Source organism: Lottia gigantea, assembly GCF_000327385.1.
Source record: "Lottia gigantea unplaced genomic scaffold LOTGIsca_62, whole genome shotgun sequence".
Lineage (NCBI taxonomy): Eukaryota > Metazoa > Mollusca > Gastropoda > Lottiidae > Lottia > Lottia gigantea.
Genome location: NW_008710115.1, coordinates 1,526,988 through 1,553,684, shown reverse-complemented (window position 1 = coordinate 1,553,684; position 26,697 = coordinate 1,526,988). Strand labels below are relative to the sequence as shown.

The 26,697-nt window shown below is 31.3% G+C and overlaps 3 protein-coding genes across 3 annotated transcripts; 1 reads left to right on the top strand and 2 right to left on the bottom strand.

The window, feature by feature from the left end:
- Window positions 1–2,258: 2,258 nt before the first annotated feature.
- On the bottom strand, window positions 2,259–15,676 carry LOTGIDRAFT_220490 (hypothetical protein). The gene is made up of 23 exons (XM_009064423.1): window positions 15,585–15,676; window positions 14,895–15,110; window positions 14,542–14,658; window positions 13,967–14,149; window positions 13,466–13,638; window positions 13,146–13,270; window positions 12,546–12,712; window positions 10,587–10,707; window positions 10,146–10,312; window positions 9,542–9,657; window positions 8,519–8,696; window positions 7,859–7,981; window positions 7,233–7,384; window positions 6,735–6,969; window positions 6,229–6,337; window positions 5,643–5,797; window positions 5,185–5,348; window positions 4,888–5,040; window positions 4,416–4,513; window positions 3,874–4,088; window positions 3,299–3,487; window positions 2,793–2,894; window positions 2,259–2,636 (listed from the first exon to the last, which is right to left on the bottom strand). Exons 1-23 carry the CDS (start codon window positions 15,609–15,611, stop codon window positions 2,484–2,486), a joined length of 3,438 nt encoding a protein of 1,145 aa, XP_009062671.1. The 5' UTR covers window positions 15,612–15,676; the 3' UTR covers window positions 2,259–2,483.
- A 358-nt stretch (window positions 15,677–16,034) lies between these two features.
- Window positions 16,035–18,249, top strand: LOTGIDRAFT_128762 (hypothetical protein; the record flags this gene model as incomplete). The annotated part of the gene is made up of 3 exons (XM_009064422.1): window positions 16,035–16,155; window positions 16,908–17,113; window positions 17,695–18,249. The coding sequence occupies 3 exons, from the start codon at window positions 16,035–16,037 to the stop codon at window positions 18,247–18,249; spliced, it is 882 nt and encodes a 293-aa protein (XP_009062670.1).
- Window positions 18,250–20,579: 2,330 nt separating this feature from the next.
- On the bottom strand, window positions 20,580–25,389 carry LOTGIDRAFT_235295 (hypothetical protein; the record flags this gene model as incomplete). Its single annotated transcript, XM_009064421.1, has 8 exons — window positions 20,580–21,122; window positions 21,429–21,597; window positions 21,876–21,908; window positions 22,840–22,920; window positions 23,206–23,238; window positions 24,170–24,250; window positions 24,608–24,670; window positions 25,333–25,389. Coding segments are annotated over 8 exons (1,059 nt in total), but the record flags the coding sequence as incomplete, so codon positions are not given.
- Between the last annotated feature and the right edge of the window lie 1,308 nt (window positions 25,390–26,697).

The window sequence follows — 26,697 nt, the reverse complement described above, 5'->3', positions numbered from 1 at the left end:
GGTCATGGTGTTCTTTCTTTCAATTTAATTCAAACGTAGGTAATCCTTGACAAAGGAAGGAAGGAAGTGTTAAATCCTACTTGTCTATTCCGACTGTTGCTATTGGGTCACGCCATGTAGTTTCCCCATGTGTTAAATTTTGTCGGGACATTTACATTTGCTTGCTGCAGTTGTTGAGGGTTGTAGACTATCGCTGTATCATTCAATCAACCAAACGTATTTCCGTTTGCGCCCCTCCGATCTCATTACTGATATGGGAGTAACCGGACTAGCCTAGGACTCCCAGCTTGGCATTGAAGCGTCTTACTTCCTGTTATGCCGGGCAAGAAATAGAGAAATACAAAATGAATAGATTTTAAGTAATCCTTATAAGACTTTATCTTTACCTTTCTATTCACATTGATTCTCGCCTTTTATCTGAATGTAATGTCAGAATTATAGAAATCCATGTCTTTATTGAAATGTTATCTGTTTTGTTAAAAGTTAACAAGTTCTGTTGAGATCAGATTACGACTGTTAATAACGGTATTTTAACAATTGATTATATATCGTGTAGACATTCTTTCTCTTTCAAACAAAAAATTAAATCACATTAAAAGGTCTTCACAGATCAATAAAACACAAAATGCTCCATTTAATCTTTTGATGTTATTTTTAACCGTACCATCCTTGTTGTGGGATACTTATCTGTTCATTCAAACAATCGTTCAATTCTTCATTCGTTAAGTCACCACGTCGACCTGAACGAAATTGAAACGATATCTTAGTGATAAACTGATCTGAAACACTGTGCTTCGTGTTTTATATTATTCGATTTACTCCCGTAATCATTTTTTTTAAATCAAATTTTTTCTTTAATAATAGATTTCGAAATTGTCCTTTTTTTCAGCTGCTTCCTGAAATGTATTCATGGGGTGATAAAGAATTAATTGCCACTGCCATATATTTTAACGTAATCATTGTTTGGTCCATAACTATGAACTACTATCGAGAGATAAAAGCTATGCCGATTTCAACACACCTGTACTAATTCTCATTTGTTTCTCTTTTCAGGCAAAAGAGGTCCAATCGAAGCTCTTCATTTTGCTGTGTTATTTGCCATCTAACCACTACTTCACTTCCGATGATATTATATATGTTGACCTGCACAGGTGAAATATTCCCTAACCATTGGACTTGATATATCCTCGAGTCATACGGATTATAATCTTTATTTTGGTGTGTTTCGCACTTCGGCATTTCTGCATGCACTACTTATTCAAGATCAAGATAATTTATGACCTTTATCTGAATAAAGATAATACTGTGGATTTTCATTTGGAAATTTTCGATTATTCATGTTTTTGCATTTTTTTTTCAATTACTATAAATTTACTTTCATGAAAATTGCTTGAAATGGGTTTCTGAAGGCAGGCGCAGACGAAGAATTTTTGCCTGTGAAAAATATTGTTATTTTCACAAGTTTTCATTAGCAGCACACGATGGATATTGTTAACAAATGTCTCTGTCGATTTGTCACACGAATTTTGACTCATGTGACAATACAATTTTAATTCACGTGATGAGATATTATATGTTGATTGGATGATTTCGTAAAAATGTTTTTATGCAATGCACAGGACAGACTGTGCAAAACATATAATGTACACAATAAGTAAGCAACTGTTCTGACATACAACAACAATTTTCTGTGATCAGAATGAAAATTCGGTATAAATTCAGACTCTCTCTTTATATCATAACTGACATTAAATCCTATTGTATTTTTCCTATTTCACTTTATCTCATTAACATTGCACAATCTTGTAACTTTAAACTTTGAGTTAGTGTAAGTGTATGTTATTTATCAATCTCAACACCTACTTAGTTTCAATGTATTTAAATCAATGGATGTAAATGTCAACTGCTTTGGATTTACAAACGTTTTTTTCTATTAATTATTAAACTTTTTACTGATATTTTCTCTTATTTTATTCAGCATTGTGAAAGATTTCAAATAGTCAGAAACTTGATGACTCACCAAGCCATGTCCTACTTTACATGTGTTACCTTCCATAGTACTTATTTAAGAGAAGCTCAAACTCAAAATAGTCTTCTTAATAGATGTGTATAAATAATCAGCAAATTCTGGAGTTTTATGAGAGAAATATAGAATGATGTTTCATACATTTTAAAAAATCTACAGCTAAAAGATTTCTTTTTTTGGTAAGTTGTAAAGTTCTGTATATGATATGTATAAACAGTCGATTTGTAATGGTTAAAAACTACAGATTTAATGATATTATTTACGTTTTATTCAATAGTTAAAACAGATAGACATACACATGATCACAAAATTCATAATCTTTGATCTGCATACCTAGACAACTGGGTAAAAATGTTCTACAGTTTTTCATTTCAATTACACTAATCTGATTTTATAGTATTTTATTTTACACTATTGTAAAGTTATGATATTGTTACAACAGCTCTCGAATTAATAATTACACATCAGTCTTAGGTTGTGTTTTAACTTCTACTTTATCAACTAGATTAGTTCCTAATACTTTAAAATCTTCTAAAACAGCTTGTAGATTAAACTCTAATACAATCTCACTTCCTCTTGTAGATGGTTTACTCATTAGTAAATTTGGCACCTACAAAACAAAACATGAACATAGAAAAATAGGAGAAATTTTTCACTGAATAATTTTTGATCATTTGGTTTGATTATAAGTCAAGGCCAATCTCCTTCAAAAAGACGTATACATATCAATGCTTGTAAATTGTAAAAAAAAGAATATGAAACCTACCTTAAAGTCCCTCTTTTGAAATAACCTAGGTTTCCACAAAACACCAATACAAGTTCCACCATACTGATCATAGAAAAATAGTGCTCTATCAGCATATATTTCCTGAAAATTGCAATGGTAATATTCAGATTATTTATATCAGTTGATTTTAGAAACCCAACACATATAAAAGTGGCATCAGAAGATCATAAAATGACTTAATGAGCTCTATATCAGTTTGGTTCCACTATAGTAAATGATATGTTGGTTTGATATGACAAGGACTTCTGAGAGGATTTCTGTGGATAACATTCAAAATATTATTAAAACATATGATGCCTTTCACAACTGAACTTTTAGACTTGGGATATTTCTTTTGAAGATTGAAAGATTTTAAATTCCTTGGGTAACTTTCTTCAAATTTTAATTGCAGATAAGTTTAAGTTTACTGAAAATAATATGATATTTCCAGTCAATCTTGATATAGCATTCATAAAACAGTTATCTTTGTTTTACAATACCCTTACCTCTAATTCCTTAACATACTTTACAACAGGATCAAAATCTATTACAGGAAATATCTGATCATCAGTAGATCTGAGAGTAGGTATAGGTTTATCTTTAGGGTAATCTATTGATTGATAATATCTTGGTACTTGATTAGCTTGTAAATATATCACAACATCATAGCTATCTAATGGTGGGCGAAATACTTCCTATAATCAGAAAAAAACAACTGACAGTTTTATAGTTTACAAAACATTATCAGTACAGGTATTCAAATTCATAATTATCACAGAAGTATCTAAACATAAACAGTATTTCAAAAAAGCTAATCAATATATTTTGCTCTGACTTACATAAAGACTCTGTTGTTCCTGCAATTCCAATAAAACTAAGTGTTTGATGGTGTCACTAATTGCGAAGGGTCTTATGTGATAAAGCATATATTGCGATAAGTGACATCATCAAACGCTTAGTTTTAGTGGAATCGCAGGAACCACAGACATTCTTGTTATACCAGAATCTATGTTTACTAAAAAATTAGTTCAACGGAATATATAAATTACTTGCATCATGATTTCCTATATATTACACATACCTTAATATCATCATTAGATTGTGGTTGTAAAACTTGTGTTTGTAAGACATGAAGAGATTCCTTAGCTAACAATGCCAATCTATTTAATATCATAGCTGATGGTTGGTCTTTAGTCCAATATGAACTCCATTTATCCATTGGTGTAGAAATAAACATTAAAGGAAATTTCTCTCTTTCTTTGTTAAACCTAGCAGGTATATCTACCAAATCTTCAGCTATAATATAACAAAAGATTATACTGTTTTCAAATGAAGACACAGTATCACATGTGACATGTTCATCTATGTCAGTTAATTTTGAAGACTGGTAAAAGCAGAAAGGTATTGATATTTGAATTACTTTAATGGTTTTTTTTTCCACTTACTAAATTGGCTATCTATCATTAAAGAAGTTTTCAATTCCAGTTCAAAGCTTATATTGAGCTTAGAAAGCACAATGCAAGGCAATTTTCTCAGATCATTGCTTGTAATGTAAGTTCCAGAGCAATAACACCAAACCAAGCTACAAGATCTGAATTTTAATTAGATAATCAAATGACAAACCTGTAAATTCTGTGTTCAGATCAACCATTAATGGATAATTTCTCCAATCAAAACTGGATAATAATTGTAGAAATCTTAAAAATGCTGACCCAGGTGAACTAAAAGATATAATATCAATAATAACCAGTACTTCTACTTACATACATCAAAACATGTATAAAAATAATGAAACTGCACTATAAAATGGTTCAAAATGAGAAAATTGATTTTAACATCCTACTATTTAATTTATTGGGCTTATTGAGGAGGAGGCAAATTCACAGTGGAATTAGTGAAATTTTGTCGGAACAGGAGCCTTAGCCGATTATTATTATGATTATAAACTGTCAAGGGACTTGTGAAAGTTCATAGTTGGCAATTAATGTTTGTACCTTTTTGGTCACATCAGTCTCTTCGCTCAGACTTACTGAGACCATGCGACTACTATAAATATTTATATTTGTGAGAAGGGTAAAATAATAACTGAACATACCCAGGTTTGGTATATGGTGCAGGTGATAAATATATATAACAAACAATTAATTCTATAACAATATCTGGTACGTGATTGGATAATAACTGAGCAGATGTCCATCTTTTAGCCAATCGTACTGCAGAACACATTGTATTATGTTGTTGATATATGCTGTAAAAAATAACATACAAGTTTAAATATCAATACAACTATTATATCTATAATTCTTACATATTATATTATTCTAATAATAAATAGAGGGAAAAAATTCACTAGTTTAATGGCGGTAAAATTCAGATGAAATAATTCACTTACCCATGTATAGTACTGCTAAGTTTGGGTAATGCAATAACATCTTTTTCAAACTGAAATGATTTCTGGTTATTCTGTACAGATAATACTCCTGTTTTAGTTACGAAGGCTTTCATAATACTCAATTCTCTTAATGCATAAATCTTTATTCTAAATACAAAACCATTCTGAAAACAAAAACAATACAACTCAGTTCATCTTGATATTACCAACAAACTGAGAAATTTCAACTATTAGAATCACTTTCAGAATTAAATACAACATCCTATTCCTCTTCAATAAAGAAAGTTTTTGTGGTTTATTTGGTAATTCTTGAAAATGGTATGGATAACTTATTCAGCCAACTCAGTTGTGATAAAAAATATTTGAAAGATTTGCCAAAATTTTTTAAAGAAATCTATTACTATCAACAAATGAATATAATATTTTTCACATATAGAATATCTTAGTTTTTAATTTACCTTAAAGATGTCTATATGAGTTGGCTGTAAAATAACTTTTAAACTTTTATCTAAACTCAAATCTTTAGAAATCTTAATATAAATGGCTGCTTTTAATCTCTTGACTGCTTCTATATCATCAGGCCATTTCCCACTTCCTTCTAATATACATGTTACTGAAATATATCATAGTTATTGCTTCATGGTAGTAGCAAAGGGTTAGCTGTATTTAAAAAACACCCTTTTTGCAATTCAATATTTGAAATTAAATTTGGGTAACCATAAGAAATCATTTCCAATGAATGACCAAATTCAGTCATCACAATGATCTGCAAATCAAATCTAATTGTATATATTTTATAATAATTCTTCCAAATCTAGAGGCAGGCAACTCCCAGCAGTCTCTGTAATCTTGTGGAACTGTGAACTGTTTAGTCTATTGTATATTTTTGTTTTTCTGCATTACTTAAGTACATTTTATGTCAATTTGAATTCTTGAGTTGCCCCAAAACATAATCTTAAAACATATTACTTATGAATAATAATGATTTCACAATTGAACACAATAGTTGGTAATTCAATAAGAGTGAGATAGAAGGTAAGTTACCTGGAAGGGTAGGTTGATAAGCTGGTGCTACTAAACTTCTTGTTGGATAATAATGATCATTTACTTTCTTTGTCTCTTTAAACTGATTTAAAGCCATAACAGGGAATACCTACAGATATAACATGATGTCAGTTATATTATGCATGGGAGATGATATGAATTAGTTAGGCACTTTTCTGACAAATTTTTCTATGTCTATTTCTTAAATCAGACCCTTTCATTCTATTGAATAAAAAAAAATTATGTAAAAAATTATGTCTTGTTGACGTAGTACATGGGAGACAAAACAGTAACTATTTAATGAGTAAATCATGAAATCATGAAATGTATCACTGACAGGAGAAAACCAGGTTGAAATAAAAGGTTAGCATCAGTCATTTTAGTGTTACAATTATCTGATTGGTCAATCTGCAAAGTAGGTAAAACCCTTCCCTCCCAAAATATGATAAGCTACACTTGAAAGTGTTGGATTAAATGACATATTTTACATAGAATAATAAACTTACATCAGTAAATCTAAAAACAGGATGAATTCCTTGGATATTGTTGATTCTTAAAGGCATATCTGATAAACCTCGTAATGATTTCTTTATACCATCAAATGTATGTATAACAGACATATGTTGTTCTTCTCCTGTACCATATATAGGTTGGTCTATTTGTTTAGGAAATGGTATGTGAAGAGGAACATCAAATTCTTCACCCATATACCTTATATCTTCTAAATCAATACCAGCATACCTTAAACAATCAACAAATTATGGTTACTTTAGATTCATATACTGATTTATTTTTTGAACAACTTATAAAGAACTTCATAAGATCCAAATATCTTACAACGGACATTTACAACCTGTAACAATATTTTAAATTTGTCAAAGAGGTTCTGTAATTTACTACAGAATCTTGAAGAGATTCATAAAATATGTAAACACTAACTAACTCTTGCTACATAAATTGATATGTATAATTGAAAGAACCATCATCAAAACAATATAACTTACTTCTTAAGAACATAGGGAATTATCTTTGATATTACAAGCCTTTTCTTTCTAAATGTAGAACCTTTAGACCAAACAATAGCCTCACAGATACTTCCATCTTGAAATCTTCTTAACTCAGAAACTTCACCCCAAAACTCTCGAAATTCACGAGCCTAAAGTAAAATTATATTCATATTATACATATTTTACATATTTTACATATTATGTACATGTAGTAATTTTCATACAACACAAAAAAGGCTGTCAACAAATTTGGTAAAAATCAAAATAAAAAAGATTCTAAAACATTTTCATATCATATTTGGTCTTTTCTGTTGAAAGTACATTTTCAAAGTGCAAGAAGACAAGCACTTGTCAGCATTCTCTTGTTAAATTGAGAAGATTGATGCCCTCAGCTGTCTTCTTTTAAAATTAGAAAACCCAAGAAAAAATCCTATCTTTAATATAATCTCTATTTTAAGAATAAGATATATGAATGATATTTGAGTGTAGGTCAACTGTACTCAGTCACTTGATTACTGAGTATAAAATTTATGCATATTTTTGAGAGTTTCAAAACAAAAAGCACATGGCCATAGTACAGCAATCCAGAAATATCAAAGAAAAAAAATTCAGTTTAAACAAACCTCAGAGGAATCAGCTGTTGGACCTTTTTCTACTGATTTAGTAGACATAAAGGTATCAACTAATAATCCTATAGTTATACAGTTTATATCATTATAATTACTACAATCTTCATCAATATTCCACTGTAATATAAATATCAAATTTGATAAGGAAAAGTTTTCAGTCTAGTAAAGGTGTCTAGCAATTTACCTGGCGATGTTTGCAAAACCTAATGATATCGCATTACATCACTATCTTTTGCCTTAATACCTGATAAAGCTCATTTCCACCTATCAGCATCACTTTTCATCATTAAATTTGTACTTGGTCATACAATTTAACAGAAGCGCACAAAAACAATTTAGATTATATACTACCAATTATTAAAATTGGTCCTCACCAATGTTATCATAATATCATATATAATTACAATTGGTATGCTCAATATCACACTAGTTAAATGATTTGTTAATCACTAAGATTCATTGTACTTGAGTTTTATCATCCACTTAGATTAATGTGTTTCTTAAAAATCTTGAGATTTCAGATGAGATTTCAATAATATTGACCCAAGATCTGTGACAAGAAACTATACAGATTCACATATCTCTATAGATAGCACTTAATTAACATTATTGGTTCAACCTCAATTCATCCACAAAATCAGAAGACAGACTTACTGTTGGTGTTGGTAATGATCTTGGTTGGATCAATAATATTCGTTTATCTAGAGCCTTTTCAAGAACATCCAATATTGATGTTAAATAGGCATATACATAGTTTCCACCATTATCAATCAGTTTGTCTAGACCTCCTAATGTATCTCCATGTTCTTGTATTGACTTCAGATTATCTACACTGTTTAACAAATAAAGAATATCATGAAGTAAATAAACCAAAAAGATTTGCCACGTTGACACACCTAAAGCCAGACTTGAAAAAATATGTTTTTAAGGTTAAAATATATTTAGATTCTTTGGGATTTTGTAGGCAGAAAAAAAAACATATATTTAAGGAATGAATGTTGATCTTGTTATTGTTATGGGGAAATAAACGCTGGTTTATCATGTGACAAGACAAATGACTCGGTGAAGCTCAAGATCCACATCCATTCCTTATATTTACATTGGTTTATCTTTTCTGATAAAATACGCCAAAATGTTTTATTTTTTAAATGTAAAAATAACCGAAACCGTTGTTGCTTAATTCACCGATATCTGTCAATCAAGTTCACCGCCCCGCCCTTTTCGTTTTCGATGTATTCATACGCCTTGTTGTCACGTGACAAACTACAGTTATTGGAAAATAAACGCCGGTTTGGCTAACTGGCTTATTGAAGGGAGTGACAATAGAAATGTAAATATTACTTGATACATTTATCAAAAATTTGACTGAAAAGTCAACTTAGTATCTGAGAAATCCAAATTTGACTTTTCAAGATACTATGTTAAGCTTTGAGTCATAGTAATCGACAGATAGTAACCAAATTGGATTTACAGGTTGGATTTGGGACTTTCCAGTCATTATGTCAAATTTGACGGTTACCAAATTGGATTTTAGAGCAACAGTCAGATTTTGTACAATTTAGCAAATGAAACTTGACATATATATTCTAACTATTCTTCTATTTCCTTGCTGTGAAGGGACAATTATAAATACTTTTAATATTGTTACTCAAAGAAAATTTTAAAAATTCAACTCACTGAAAACAATAGTCAAACTTTCTATCAAAAGCTACAGATGTCATAAGTAAGAGATCAAATGCATCATTTGGTTTAGTAGTAAAATAATCAGCTGATAACTTTGCTTCATGTAGAACCTATAACAAACATACACATTAATCTACTAAATATGGGAACTAAACAGAAAATCATCATAATCTAATGCTGCAATCAATACAGATTACAACATTTTTTGCAAAATATAATCCAATTTTTGTAATTTCAATTCCAATGGGACAAATAGGATCTCTCGCTATAAAGATATTTTCTCATCCGGTATCAGAAAGTGTATGTTATTGCCAACATAGTAAAAAAAAAAATTTAATTCACTGAAAATAAACTAAGCAAACTTGAACGATAAATTAAAATGCAAATCTGGATGTTTCATTTCATTTTTTTTATGCAGGTTATTACATTTGCAATCCATGATCTGATGAGATTCCTCTTTAAATAATGTCCATGAATGTTTGACACAATAGCATCCAAAAATGTCATAAATCATGCTAAAATATCATGAATGGCAAGTCAAGTAACCCGCAGTGAACACTTAAAAAAAGATTTGAATCATATTGCCACCTGAACTTACCCTTTGATAAACAGCTTTATTCAAAGTATAGGCTAAATTATAGTGACCAGTAACATCTAAAAATACCACATCAAATACAGATTTCATATTGAACTCTGATGATTTCTCATTTAAACTCTTCTTTATTTTAAACAAAGACGGTGCTTTGACACACCAATCATTCCGAGCTATAAATAAACAAATGAGGATATTATGATGTGAATAGAAGAAACTTATTGGGAAAAATTTAACCAAACTAATTTTTGCATATCACAGACACCAATATTACTGCCAATGTCAATGCAGATGGGATACCCAAAATATATTTCATTGAATATAGCAAAAATTCTGTGACTGTCTGGCCCTTTTCGGGGTGTTACATTAATATACACATAATTATAAAGTAATATATTATATATTGTGTACCATATTCAAACAAATAACTATTATTAAAAAACTTACCTAAATAAATTAGAGTACTTCGAAACACTTGATAACTGCTCATCATTTTATTGAGTAGTCTTTGCGATAACAAATACATTACATACATAGTCATAATATAACTAGAAAAATAACCATATCCCTACAAATATACAATATATACAATCATAATATAACTAGAATAATAACCATATCCCTACAAATATACAATATATACAATCATAATATAGCTAGAAAAATAACCATATCCCTACAAATACACAATATATACAATCATAATATAACTAGAAAATTAACCATATCCCTACAAATACACAATATATACAATCATAATATAACTAGAAAAATAACCATATCCCTACAAATGCACAATATATACAGTCATAATATAACTAGAAAAATAACCATATCCCTACAAATATACAATATATACAATCATAATATAACTAGAATAATAACCATATCCCTACAAATACACAATATATACAGTCATAATATAACTAGAAAAATAACCATATCCCTACAAATATACAATATATACAATCATAATATAACTAAAAAATAACCATATCCCTACAAATATACAATATATACAATCATAAAACAACTAAAAAATAACCATATCCCTACAAATATACAATATATACAATCATAATATAACTAAGAAATAACCATATCCCTACAAATACACAATATATACAGTCATAATACAGCTAGAAAAATAACCATATCCCTACAAATATACAATATATACAATCATAAAACAACTAAAAAATAACCATATCCCTACAAATATACAATATATACAATCATAATATAACTAAAAAATAACCATATCCCTACAAATATACAATATATACAATCATAATACAACTATAAAAATAACCATATCGCTACAAATATACAATATATACAATCATAATATAACTAAAAAAATAACCATATCCCTACAAATATACAATCATAAAACAGCTAGAAAAATAACCATATCCCTACAAATATACAATCATAATACAGCTAGAAAAATAACCATATCCCTACAAATATACAATATATACAGTCATAATACAGCTAGGAAAATAACCATATCCCTACAAATATACAATCATAATACAGCTAGAAAAATAACCATATCCCTACAAATATACAATATATACAGTCATAATACAGCTAGGAAAATAACCATATCCCTACAAATACACAATATATACAATCATAATATAACTAGAAAAATAACCATATCCCTACAAATATACAATATATACAGTCATAATATAACTAGAAAAATAACCATATCCCTACAAATATACAATATATACAGTCATAATATAACTAGAATAATAACCATATCCCTACAAATACACAATATATACAATCATAATATAACTAGAAAAATAACCATATCCCTACAAATACACAATATATACAATCATAATACAGCTAGAAAAATAACCATATCCCTACAAATATACAATACATACAATCATAATACAACTATAAAAATAACCATATCCCTACAAATATACAATCATAAAACAACTAAAAAATAACCATATCCCTACAAATATACAATATATACAATCATAATACAGCTAGAAAAATAACCATATCCCTACAAATATACAATATATACAGTCATAATACAGCTAGAAAAATAACCATATCCCTACAAATATACAATATATACAATCATAATATAACTAGAATAATAACCATATCCCTACAAATACACGATATATACAGTCATAATATAACTAGAAAAATAACCATATGCCTACAAATATACAATATATACAATCATAATATAACTAAAAAATAACCATATCCCTACAAATATACAATATATAAAGTCATAATATAACTAGAATAATAACCATATCCCTACAAATACACAATATATACAGTCATAATATAACTAGAATAATAACCATATCCCTACAAATAGACACTATATACAAAGATATATAAGGACAAACATACCATGTCTAACTCTCTTTGTCTCAGCCATATTTTTAATAATTTAATACCATCTTGAAAAGCCGGTAAATCAGCTAGAATATTTTCTATGTATTCAGTATTTGTTTTCTGTGTTAAATCTTCTAATATAGCCATGTTGCTATAGGGAGTTGGTTTTAACCTTACATCATCTGAAATAATACAAAATATCATTAGAAATTGGAACAACAGACAAGATTTATTCTAAATTTCATGAATTACATTAAACTATGTACTTTAATTGGTAATTATTATTATTTATTCAGTTGAAATTACAGCCTTTGTGTGTGTTCATATTAGATATAGCCTGGCACAACTTAATAGATTAGTGTTTTTCATGTTCAAATTTACTAACTTGACTTTAGTGACAAAATTAACATGGTAATAATCAAATTCAAACATGAACTTGGTGTATATATATTCTAATGCTAAATTCCGTTAGTCCTTTGAATCAAAAGAGCACACCACCTGGAATTAGGTTTGAATTAAGTTTGATTTCCTCAAATCATTAAGAATTGATCATTACAATATGAGTCTTATCTTTTTCATATCTAATACTCAAAACCATAACTTGACATATCCTACCTTTAGATTCAGCCTGTGTTATTTCTTTATACCATTTTACATTGATATTACATATATTAACATTGAAAGTCTCTAGTTTATATGTATTATGAGGTAAACATACAATTATATTAACATTGATACTTCTATTCTCTTCTACAATAAATAATAATAAGATAATTACATTGCACATCTATGCATGGTTAAAAGAGTAGAGAATAGAGAATGTCACATTTGCTTTGATGATAAAAAATCACAAACGTTTATATAAAATAGTGTATTCAATTACTATTCAGTACATGATGTAATGATTTAATTAACTGATCAAAGTAAAAATGAACCTACCTTGCACGTTTAGATTTAAGATAGGTTTTAAATGGTTACCATGTTGATAGGTAAATTTCATTGCCTGACAGAGTGTAGTCTTATTTAATTTAGCAGCTACATAAGTCAAGTATAATGCTCTTTTTCTGAATAAACGATGGTTAAAATTATCTTTTTCTGATATACAGCCCTATAAAATCAAAATCATATTCAATAATAATTTTGATATAACTTTTACTTTTAAAATCATAAATCATCACTACAACTCAAATAAAGATACATGGCAAGATAACAAAATAAAAATGACCAAACGCTAGATCCTGAATTTTCATTATGGCAAATTTCCTAAACGAAAGTCAATTCGATTTTGTACATAATACATAGAAGAAAGCAGATATTATCACATAGATCCACTCACAACTACATGGAACTGAAAATGCTTGGAACTGGAATAGCTGGATTTGATATTCTCAATGTGAGATGTGACAAAGCATAATATATGAATTTGAATTCATTACCTTTGGCATTTCTACAAGTAAATCGATGACAGAATGTGGTTTAACTACTGTATTAGTAGAATAACTACCAACAACACATATAGAACTAGGAGGTAAATACTGAAACTGGCCTTTATTATCATCATCTGGTTGATATATAGGTACTTTCACTTTCTGCTTTAAAAACCATTGTGTATCCGTTAACTACAAAATATATATTGCATAATATGAATTACTGAAAATATTGCTTTTTACTCTTTTGTCCAACTGATATGTATTTCAACTATCTTTAATGTTCCTACAAATTCAAACTGGATACAACTGACTCTGGAATGTCCTTTCCTATATTATGCCTATCCTATCAGAACCTGAATCAAATGAATTAATGTTTACTAAAATGAAAACTTGTTTACTGAGCTGTAACGTTCCCACACTATCCTAGCAAGACAAACCCCAAGCTCGCTATTCTTACAAACACTTGTTTCAAAGGTTAGGGATCTAAATCATGGAATATGTAAAAAGCATGAGAACATCTAATTATACTAAAATCTATCAATCTAAATGATCCAAAAGACAGACAAATAAAAAAAATATACCCTAATCTGTTCACTTGCTGGAATATCCAATATCATTTCTTTTAAATTATCTATCAGGTTATGTGCATACTTCTTGTGTTTATCTTTCAATGTAACTTCTTTTAATACTTCACTTATCTGAAATAAACAGAATACAAGTGTTGCTTATTTTTAATTATTGAAGCACACCTTAACTTTATTTTTAACATTTCAAAAGCTGTAAATAACAAACAGTGCAATCTAAAGATTAAGCAAGCATCAGATGACTGACTGACAGAAAGATATAGGCGCTGTCATATATATGTCAACATACAAAGATGTATATCAGTTTATAAAAAATTGCAGATGATTGCAGACATTTCAACTTTAAGTACCTGAAGTCTGAATAGGTTGGAATGAAAGAGATTTTCTGTTTCTTTCATCTGTTTAAGTTCCTCAACTGTAGGTTCTTTATACAATTTCTCTCTTTCTTTTTTAGTCAATTTCTTAGCTGGTTCACCAGTTACTTCCCTTTGATGAGCAGCAGATAAATTAGCTAAAATGTCTTCATCTTCTTCTATTTCATTATCATCGTCTTCACCATGTTCAACCTATAAAAAACAATATTGTTAATACATGTGTATGTTGTTCAAATTATTGTTTTATATCATTCCACTATTCCCAATACTATAACTAACATGTGACAATATAGATGGGTCTGACAGAGTAGCCTAGATATGTCAACAGTGATATGAACACATGTACTTTTGTAGAATGTATATAAAATGTACATGGCTACATGACATAAAGATACAAAACTATGGCATTCTCAAAATTTAAGTTTAAGTGACAACGAATTTAATAAATCTTCAAACACTTCATTTTCATTGAAACAGATGTCATTTCAGAAATTTCCAGGCGGAGTCATCGACTGAGCCAAAGCCACCCCTATGTCAGGGCGAAACTCATTTTTCATCATAAAACTAAAAGACAGTCAAATTCTGTTACTGTTTACGTCAAAGTATGTTTTTGGTTACTAATAACAGAGTTGGATAAAGGTTAATAGTAAAATAAGTATCTTGAACCTCTGTGTGTTGACGTTTGATTCCCATTTTCTTTTAAATTAAGGTTGTAGTAGCCAAAACGTAAACAAAACCACGTGTAGTTTCGATATTTGTGTTGGCCTTGACATTGAAATATATTGTAATCATTGTGTACAGAATGCACCTTTGAAACGTAGCTAATTCATTAATCAGTTCATTAAGAAAAATAAATTCCATCATTTATTGATTTATTTAGATTGGTAAAGTAATAATAATAGACCTATGGAAAATGGAACGTACGTTGTTATTTGTCTTTGTCTTATTTTTTTTTATGAAACAAGGGACATTTTTTTCTTTTATGTACCATGGTGGTTACGAAGTTGTATAAATTCGGAAGTAGAGTACTGCGCGAGCACGAAAGAAGATTGAGTTCTTGTTAACCGTCTTGTTCAAGAATCTTGTTCAAGAAATTGGTTATTTTACATATTTACGATGTTAACAAAAGAAGAGATTCAAGGATTTGAATCAATTTTAAGAAAATTGTCTAATGATGACATAATGTCATTAAAAGACACTGTAACTAATCGTAAGATTGCTGTCGAGGGGGTTAAAGGTATGTAGGCTAAAATGTCCTACTATAACTAAGGCTACTTTCACTTTCAAATGAAACTGTCAGAAACCGAGACTCTTAGACGCATGACTTTTGCAACTAGTTTGCAATTAAAATTGCAATTCCGACTTGTTGAAAAAATTGTGACTGATATTTTCAACTGCTATGCAAATAGATCAATGTGCTATCCAGAGGTTATAGTCAATTTGGCACCTAACCAAAATGGCCTCATAATTAGTCGAAATTACCTCTAAAAATTGGTCAAAATGGCCTCTGGAAAGGGGCAAAATGGCCCTTTGAAAAAGCCAAAATGGTACCAAAATAATATTTGATTTCATTGAACAACTTAAATATGGTATTAACTAATAGTCTCATATTACAAATTATTGCATGGAGATGCATTGCTCACTAACCTGAGGGTCTGGGGTTCAATCCTGGCATAGGTTGATATGATACCTTCGGATTTTTCAACCCGGTTACTCCTGCGATGCAGGTAAGAGGGGTTGGCATGGAAAAAGTGTCTAGTACTTCGGATGGGACAATAAACCGAAGCCCCGTGTGTTACAAGCTGTGCACGTTAAAGACCCCTTGACAGTTGGAAATTAAAAAAGAGCCACTGTCCTGGCAAATTTCCCTCATTGTACCCTGCATGGCGTTAGCGCACATGGTGCAGAAAAGTAGGATGTAAAACTCCATTTTATTTCATTTCATTCTTTTTGATATCAGTTGGCAGTTATTGTTTCTTGATATTTCAGAGGCCATTAAAGTTATTATCACATACAGTGACTCATCAAGAGATTTATTAAGAAGAAAGAAAATAAACCGAGATATTTTATTTCAATATTTATACGACTGTAAGGTTGTGGTATCACCAAACCTTGATAAATCTCGTCTGATAGATAAAATACTAGAGTATTGGAAATCTGATCAGACTTTAGACACAACCTCATCTTCATTAAATGTAAGTGTGTTTTCTTGAGATATGGTATGTGTTCTTGGAATTGGAGCCAAAGGATTGTCAAGGGAGGGCTACAGGCCTCTTTTCCCTATTAGATGTAAAATGTTAAGAAATTTGAAAATGGGCAAGATAAGCAACTTGTTAATATGATTTAATTCCAGGTATCTACAGCACCAGGCCTGTATCCACAAAATTACTAAGGGGGGAGGGGCAAATGAGAGGTGTCTCTTTGAGGCGACAACCAGGGCCAAAGTCCCTCGAAGCCAGGAGTCTGGGGGTAACCAGAGGTTCCCAACAGATTTCAGATAGCCTGAGATGAATTTTGAGCTTTAGAGGCTTTAATTTAACCTACCTTAATCAAAAGAAATAAGACTTAACTACCATGTTTACTACCAGAGTTTATAATTTTCATTTTAATTTCTTTATTTTAGCTTGAAGATACAGACTTTAATTCTGAATATGGTGATAATTATCCTGTCCAAAGTTCATCCATACAGACTAATAAATCAGAGACACATATTAATAGAAGAGATTCAAATTATAATTGTAATACTTCTTATGAATATAATTTAAGTGTGGTGGAGGTTTCTAGAACTGAGTTGTCTTCCTTAGATTGCAAGAAGGTTATTGCGTCTGCTGCAGTGATAAATCAAGAAGATCAAGCATTAGCAGAAACATTTGTAACATGGTTTTATAAAATGTTAAATTCACAAAATCCTTTTATGAATCAAGTACCAGAGGATTTTGGACCTCAGCATTTCTGGAATGATTCTAAACTGATTTTAAAGACAAACCAAACCAATGAAATTGAGGAGTTCGAAGGCTGTGATATTGTTTGCCAAAGATTTCTTGCTTTTATGAAGGAAGAATTTCTTTTATTTAATCCAAATGTAAGTGCTGAAGGTGTAAAATTGCAGAAAGATCCTCATGGTCTTATTATGATATCTGTATGTGGCACAATTCATAAAGAGAATAATTGTTTAGGAACATTTCAAGAACTATTTGGGATAATTCGTGACCCCAGATTTGAAAATAACTGGAAGATAAAGACTACCACTCTTGGAATGCGAGCTTCTCAAGTAACCAGTATTCCCACATTAACTAATAATAGTGACATGTTAGCAATTTCAAATGGTTGACAAATTATATTTTGAAAAAGCTTTGGTTAGATCATCCTATTTTTTTAACCCTAACTTAAATGGGTGGACTTTCTTAGAAATTAGCCAATCACATTGGTGATATTTTGATAAAACTAATACACTGTGGCTATTAAACTGAGACCCAGTGCAGTTCAAAACTTACTCACTGTTGCTATAAAACATTGACCCAGTGTGATGAAAAACTAAGTCACTGTTGCTACCTAGAAAACTGAGACCCTTTATATGCAAAATTAAGACACTATTGCTATGAAATTAAACTAAGACCCAGTGTTCTGTAAAACTGATACCCAGTGTGACATGAAAACTGATACCCAGTGTGACATAAAAACTGATACCTAGTGTAATACAAAACGAAGACCCAGTTAGCCGTAAAAGTAAATCCCATTGTGCTATAAAACTGAGACACAATGTGCCATAAAACTATAGAAGCACATAGACACAGCTTTATGGAACAAAAATCACTGAAAGTTTTATGTAACGTTTCCCTAACGCTGTGTCTATATATCGTACTCACAACTTCATAGAAGCACAATTAAAGATTTGTTGTGCAATGAAACTTTGACCCAAGGAACAACAGCAACTATTGTTACATTACCCAGTGTATCAGATAACTTGAACCAGTTTTAAATTTTAAAGCCAGTGCACTTAAAAACAAAGAGCCAATGTGCGATAAACTCAGTGAGCAGAAAAAACCCATTGGAACGGTTACATCAGCTGTGCTTCGATATATATATATATATTCTTTTAATGTTGTCATCCAAAGCAGGATATCAAATGATTCATGGTGTATGGTAACCAGCGTTCTACCATCATCGCCAGCATAATGTTGCATAATTATGGAATCCCGTAAATACCTTAGGATATCCCCAGTCTTAAATAGGTTTTAGTAAATAGAAATATAAGGTTTCAGATTTGTTAATGTTTGTTGAAAATAAACACATTTTCCACGGCATAAACTAAAATTGGCCTCCGCCTGCACGAGGACCTTACCACAGACTGCATTCTTTTCGAGGGGTACGATTTCAGCAAATTGCAATAAAGCTCAATTTCCCGAGCCTCATCATGCAAAAATTCAACAGAATTTCAGGGGGAAAAGAAAGGAAAATAGTGTGAACAATGACGGTATGTCAAGTCTCAACGACGGCGAAAAGAGCAGACCGAAGTTTTCAGGGATAATATGCTTTTATTCCGATTTGCTGGGGTCAAAAAGGTATAAAAAGACACTTCTATGCATGCTGTAAATCTTGATCATCTATTTCATATTCCTTGATTCATTTCATACTCAGAAATGTACAGATAATCAGAGACAGTTTCATAGCCATTATTTGATACACACTTAACAGCAAATGAACCTTGACCGGATTCAGTTGGATTCGGGAAGCTTTTGATGGTAATCTGTCTTGTTGTCAGCTCTCCAGATGTGTCCAAAGGACTGATCTCAAAAATATCATTGCTGGTCAATACAACCTCGGGTTGTTGAAGGAATTTCGGTACCGCATAATGGTTGGTTTCGAAGAATTCAATGGATGGTCTAGGTCTTCCTTTACTCTTACAGACAAATACTAACTATAAAAGTGGAAACAGATAAAAACAACGATTATAGACATGCTTAGTTCTTATAATACACCAATCTGATCAAAATAAGATTACAATTTCATTTCTTTGTTTTTCTGATATTGTTCGTCTCCATTGTGATCTAACAAGTTGACTACTGCAGCCCCGTTCTATATATAGTGACATTATAATTGACCAATCAAGGTGTGTCAACTGTCTTGAAGGACAGTGACTAATTGTGAGACCCGAAACCCAAACTTATATATACTCTTGGAATACTTTCAGCTGATATCCCACAATTCGCTAAAACCAAACAACAAACAAAAGCAATCATAGCGTAGAATCAATGCTGAAAAATTTACTTACGGAATTTCCTCTTTCCCGTCTCTCGGACTCGATCTCCACGTGTTCCTCAAATACATTCACTTTATAGGTGACATTCTTCGTTATACCTCCTGATGAAGCCTGTACCATATATTCACCGGAATCTTCTTGACTTATAGAGAAAGATTTAGCCATGGTAGCAGTGATGTATTTATAGGGGAATGCATTAAGCTCAAATCCAGATATCGGCTGCCATCCACGAGCAGAATTCTTTTGCCAAGACATAGTTGGTGGTTCTTGATTGTAAATCAACGACCCCAATTCAAGAACATCACCTTCTGTAACATTATACTCTTCTTTCCCATACAACATGGTCATCATCTCTAACGGCTGTGAATGTGAAACCGAATTGGGGTGAACCATGTAGATACGTTTGATGTTAATGTATATTGATAATCCAAATGGATTTCCTTGGGAATTCAGGATCATATTTGTCATCAAAACTCCATTGTTTCCATCAACATCTGTTAAATCAACCATAATATTGAAAACGCCATGTTTTTCATCTAAAGGATTAACTTGAGTAAGAATTCGTGGTGCATAATCAGTACCAGTTTCCATGTAAGCAGAAATACTCGAATGTAAAACATTTCCATCGTTTGTTGTCACATGAGCAACAATGTCTGCTGAACTGGGAGAAGTTGCTGGATCGAAAACAAGATCTTCGGTTTGCTCGTATCTAATTGTAAAGGAGGGACTGTTGTAAGATGAAATATTGGAACTATTTTCAGTTGGTCGTGGTCCTTGCCGTCTTCCAGGCGGATGGAATTCAATGTTGACGGTATCCTTCAGACTTGGAATCATGGAAAACACGACAAGTGGAACCACGGAAGATTGAATATAGGAGGTTTTCTGGACGACTATTAGTCGGTGTTGGTTACTATTGCTTTCGTGAATGAAGCAAATGCCCAAACCTGTATGACAAAGAAGAAGATCAACTCAAGAAATTCCACATTTAAAAAAAAATTTGACTGGTTCTAATACAAATAAAAAATGTGAAATTAAACCTTCTAAATGGACAAGTTGAAGAGCACATTCTTTTGACCATTAGATATTTCTCTGGGTATAACAGGTAACAGGTAAGTTCAAGAGGGAAAATTAAAACCCCGCCAAGTTTTGAAACATGACAATGTGGCGTACAGTTTGTACACTGTACCATGTAGCAAGGAATACGGGATTTCACAACTGCTCTGATGAAGGATATTACATTATACACTTACCACACTTATTTTCCAGCATATCGATGTATGATTTACCATGATGAAGGCCAACATAGATCACAGATGCGTCAAAGGTAGCATTAAAATCCACTACCAATATTTCACAGTCTTTCACTTTGTCATTATAAACCTTTCCATAAAATTCATTTAATTCCAACTCTTCCAGTACCTAATCAACAATAGTAAAGAATGAAGGTGAATAATATTATTATATAGCAAATAAACTATATTAGGTAAGTGTTCTTCCCAGAAGTGTTGCTAAGTTTATGAACCCATTTTCTGATAGCATGCCCTGTCCTGTGGGTTGTCCATGCAATTTTTCCAGAATGCCCATCGAGCCAATGCTGATCATTTCCGTCAACTGATGTACTAAAATATTTTTTCAAATGATCGAACTAAGGATGGTCTTGATCAGAAATAGACACACCATAGTTTCAGATTGCTCACCTCGGGTAAATCCTTAACTTGAGATAGTTCTTGCTGAAAGATAAATGAAATACAAATAAATGTTTTTCTCGGGACCCACCACATCAAAATAAAAGTAAAAAATCAAAGTAGTGATACAACCTTGATTGAAAAGAGTATTTGGTATTTCTAAACGTATTACAGAGTCGAAAAATTGACTCAATGAAATAATCAGAAGCGTAACATATCGATAATTTGTAGTCATAATTAAGCTACAGTTGGTAATAATTTACATCTCATTCAGTTAAAGCTTTCGAAAGTTTGGCAACTGCAGATTTTTAATCCGATGAAATTGACTATACTGTTTCATTTTGAGTTTTTGATGGTAGGCATATACAATATGTTTTCAAATTTTTAATGATATATTGAAATTTCTGGGCAATCTACCTTTAAGAGGAATGGGGAAACATAGGCTTGCGGCAAGTCTCGCAAGTGAATACGCCCACCAGCAGCGTGATAAAGAGCTAAATGTGAACTGTAAAACAAACTCTATATCGAAGCCTGTAGAGTGAGCACGAGCTAAAAAAAAGTGTAAAAACGCGATATCAGAGTTGTATGCGATATCTCTAAAGAAAATCATCGGATCGTCACCAAATTCAATAGTGTACATTCTTCATAATGATATTGACACCAAACAAAAGATCAAAAGAATCCATGGAGAATTGTAGCCTATAGAGTGAGCACGAGGTAAATGTGAACGGACCGACGGGCGGACGGACGGACGGGCCGACAGGGGCAACTACAATATACGCCCATACTTTCGTGGGCGTATAAAAAGTATATCCTGATCATTATGACGTATTCATTCAAATGAAAGATTTAAACAACTCATAGGGAACCCACTAGAGAAGAAATTATAAATGAAAGGAACTACTAGATGTGATAAATCGAGGAAACCACAGCATTCTAAAACTGTATACATACAACCATCTGGTAATAAACTAACCTGGGGACTGATTGGTCTCTGCCAGTTTCGCATTCTATTCCATACATTATTTCTATTTAATGTATCATACACATCACTCATCTACAATACAATATACTCACATAATCATGGTATGTAATATTGGAATAATTCGAGTCGACTATTTTAACTCACACCAGACCTCCTAACCTAAACTGTTCTGCGATTAACTTTCAATTTTGGATGATCTTTGACTACTTCCAATCTTAATTGGAATTTTTTCCAGAATGCCCATCGAGCCAATGCTGATCATTTCCGTCAACTGATGTACTAAAATATTTTTTCAAATGATCGAACTAAGGATGGTCTTGATCAGAAATAGACACACCATAGTTTCAGATTGCTCACCTCGGGTAAATCCTTAACTTGAGATAGTTCTTGCTGAAAGATAAATAAGATACAAATAAATGTTTTTCTCGGGACCCACCACATCAAAATAAAAGTAAAAAATCAAAGTAGTGATACAACCTTGATTGAAAAGAGTATTTGGTATTTCTAAACGTATTACAGAGTCGAAAAATTGACTCAATGAAATAATCAGAAGCGTAACATATAGATAATTTGTAGTCATAATTAAGCTACAGTTGGTAATAATTTACATCTCATTCAGTTAAAGCTTTCGAAAGTTTGGCAACTGCAGATTTTTAATCCGATGAAATTGACTATACTGTTTCATTTTGAGTTTTTGATGGTAGGCCTATACAATATGTTTTCAAATTTTTAATGATATATTGAAATTTCTGGGCAATCTACCTTTAAGAGGAATGGGGAAACATAGGCTTGCGGCAAGTCTCGCAAGTGAATACGCCCACCAGCAGCGTGATAAAGAGCTAAATGTGAACTGTAAAACAAACTCTATATCGTAGCCTGTAGAGTGAGCACGAGCTAAAAAAAAGTGTAAAAACGCGATATCAGAGTTGTATGCGATATCTCTAAAGAAAATCATCGGATCGTCACCAAATTCAATAGTGTACACTCTTCATAATGATATTGACACCAAACAAAAGATCAAAAGAATCCATGGAGAATTGTAGCCTATAGAGTGAGCACGAGGTAAATGTGAACGGACCGACGGGCGGACGGACGGACGGGCCGACAGGGGCAACTACAATATACGCCCATACTTTCGTGGGCGTATAAAAAGTATATCCTGATCATTATGACGTATTCATTCACATAAAAGATTTAAACAACTCATAGGGAACCCACTAGAGAAGAAATTATAAATGAAAGGAACTACTAGATGTGATAAATCGAGGAAACCACAGCATTCTAAAACTGTATACATACAACCATCTGGTAATAAACTAACCTGGGGACTGATTGGTCTCTGCCAGTTTCGCATTCTATTCCATACATTATTTCTATTTAATGTATCATACACATCACTCATCTACAATACAATATACTCACATAATCATGGTATGTAATATTGGAATAATTCGAGTCGACTATTTTAACTCACACCAGACCTCCTAACCTAAACTGTTCTGCGATTCACTTTCAATTTTGGATGATCTTTGACTACTTCCAATCTTAATTGGAATTTTAAAAAAATATATTTCTTAGGAATTGATGTATCAGTTCTATATGATATTGATAGTCTTGGAATGACATCGCGTTTATGAAATATATTTATTGGGCATTCTTGGTAATTTTAGGTTAAAATATAATTCTAAGACCATATGATCGGTTCAAGTTACGATTTGCCGACAGTATTTCATAGAATAAATAAAAAAAAACACCTTACATGTACATGCTCACTATCTGACAGTCTGTTGATATTTCTTAAAGAAACACCTTCTATCACCACCTGAAAATATCAAATTTGTAATTAATCAAGGCACGGATTTGAAAAAAAATGGACATTCGGTATTTTTTGAAAATTAAAAATATACATAATATCTTGTTTAATTAATACTTTAATTAATCTATCCTAAAGCCAAGTGAAAACATTAATAAACTTTTAATTTGATTTACCGCTTACTACAAACATTTTTGTATCGTATCCTTACGTTTTACTTTTGATTATGCGCTTGATATAATACTGAAAGGCAAACGAAATCACTCGTGAAAATACTTTTTTAACCTTAACAGATACATCATCCTATATAAGGTATAGGTTCGATTATGTAAAGTCTGTTATGCAAGTCTTGTTAATGCAAAGTGTATAATTCAAAGTGTTAAATGTTATCTGTATTCGTGTGGCATTTCATTGGATTTTGGAGAATAATATGCATTTGCATTTTACAAATCGACAATTGTACTTTGCAGCATTGACAAATGCATTTTGTAATGACGACATTGGTGTTTTAAAGCTGCAACACAATCGACAATTTTTCCATACTTTTATTGCCTTAAGCGCCGACTTTCTCGGATGTCTTTACTCACATCTATAAGCATTAAGATGTAAAACTGATATACCCAGACATTTACTTGGCCTTACAGTATAAATTAGTAAAATGTTTTTCTTACCACATATACGAAGGCTAAACTGAAGAGTAATATTTCCAATGGTCCGAAGCTTGACATGGTGTTACCGAAAAGTACAAATTATGTTTTGTGAAACATTTAAAATTGCACAATGAAACATGTGATGGCTCTTGACATTTTCATTTCAGCAATTATATCATTTACTCTCGTTTGAAACGCCAATTTAACCTTTGTTTCACCATCCCATTTCCAGTTTACTGTGACGTGTCATCCTAGACACTGACTATTTCTTGATTTTAAAGGCACCTTACCACTAACTTTACATTGAAAAGAAGTGGTGACGTCATGATTGGATTGACATGATGCCGTCTTAAAAGTGCTACTTTAAGATTGAGACGTCAAAATGGCAACGATAAGATGATTGCAGTTGTTACAAACGTCAGTCATAATTTTCTCAAGTGTAATTTAAGAGCAATCTCTGGATCGAACTGGCAAATATTTTTTATATAATGCTTATGCATCACGCTTTGATTTCAAAATGCAGACAATCCGAGATGGCCTTGAAATATAGAGAGCATACGTGGTGGGGATGGGGTCATTTTGTTAGATATTTTGCAAAAATAACACAACAACCAATGATAGTATTATAGTATAACATACAAAATCAAAATACGAAATTGCCAGAAACACATCATACGCAAATCCCGAATTGTTAGCCAACAACACGAACGTACACCGAACGTAAAATAAATAAGCATAATGTATGCTAAATTAATAACCAATGTAGAACGTGACATAAATAAACATAATGTGAATTAATACCCAATGTAAATAATACCCAATGTAAATAATAACCAATGTAAATAATAATAATAACCAAACCATAAGCTTATAATTTGTAGCCTACTGTATTTTATTAGAGTTTCAAGAATACATGTATGCTATTTACTTCAATTTATAGTCCTGAATTTGTTTTAAAAGGTTTAATTAAAAACAGACCACTAATTGTTAAGTAATCAGTTAAAACTAATTTTGGTATTTTAAAAATAAGAACTAAGATATTTTAGGTTAAAAATTTCAACTATGATCAGGCAGATGTTTCTCTAGGCTTTGATCAATAGATCTCATTAATTTGAACATCTTCTTTTCGACTTCAGACTTGTTTTAAAAATTATACTGCTTCTATGGCATCAAATCATGCTTATATGATACTCGATCAACATAAGATTACATCGTAAGTTGTCAACTACAGGGACATGTCGTCAAGTGGAGCAATTTGGACTTTTTGTTGTGGACATTTGAAGTGTTACAGGCTATGAAAATCCAACTACAATGTCTCTGAATACTATACTAACAGAGACTTAGTATCCAATCTTAGTTTCACTTTAAATATCTGGGGACATTGTT

Excerpts from the sequence above, each read along its gene's own strand:
- LOTGIDRAFT_220490 (XM_009064423.1), bottom strand. The coding sequence starts at position 15,611 with ATGGGAATCAAACGTCAACACACAGAG. Across the intron at positions 13,271-13,465 it reads AATCTAAACGTGCAAGGTAG|AAGTATCAATGTTAATATAA; the intron begins GTTCATTTTTAC and ends AGAAGAGAATAG. Across the intron at positions 10,708-12,545 it reads GACAAAGAGAGTTAGACATG|GGATATGGTTATTTTTCTAG; the intron begins GTATGTTTGTCC and ends GTATATTTGTAG.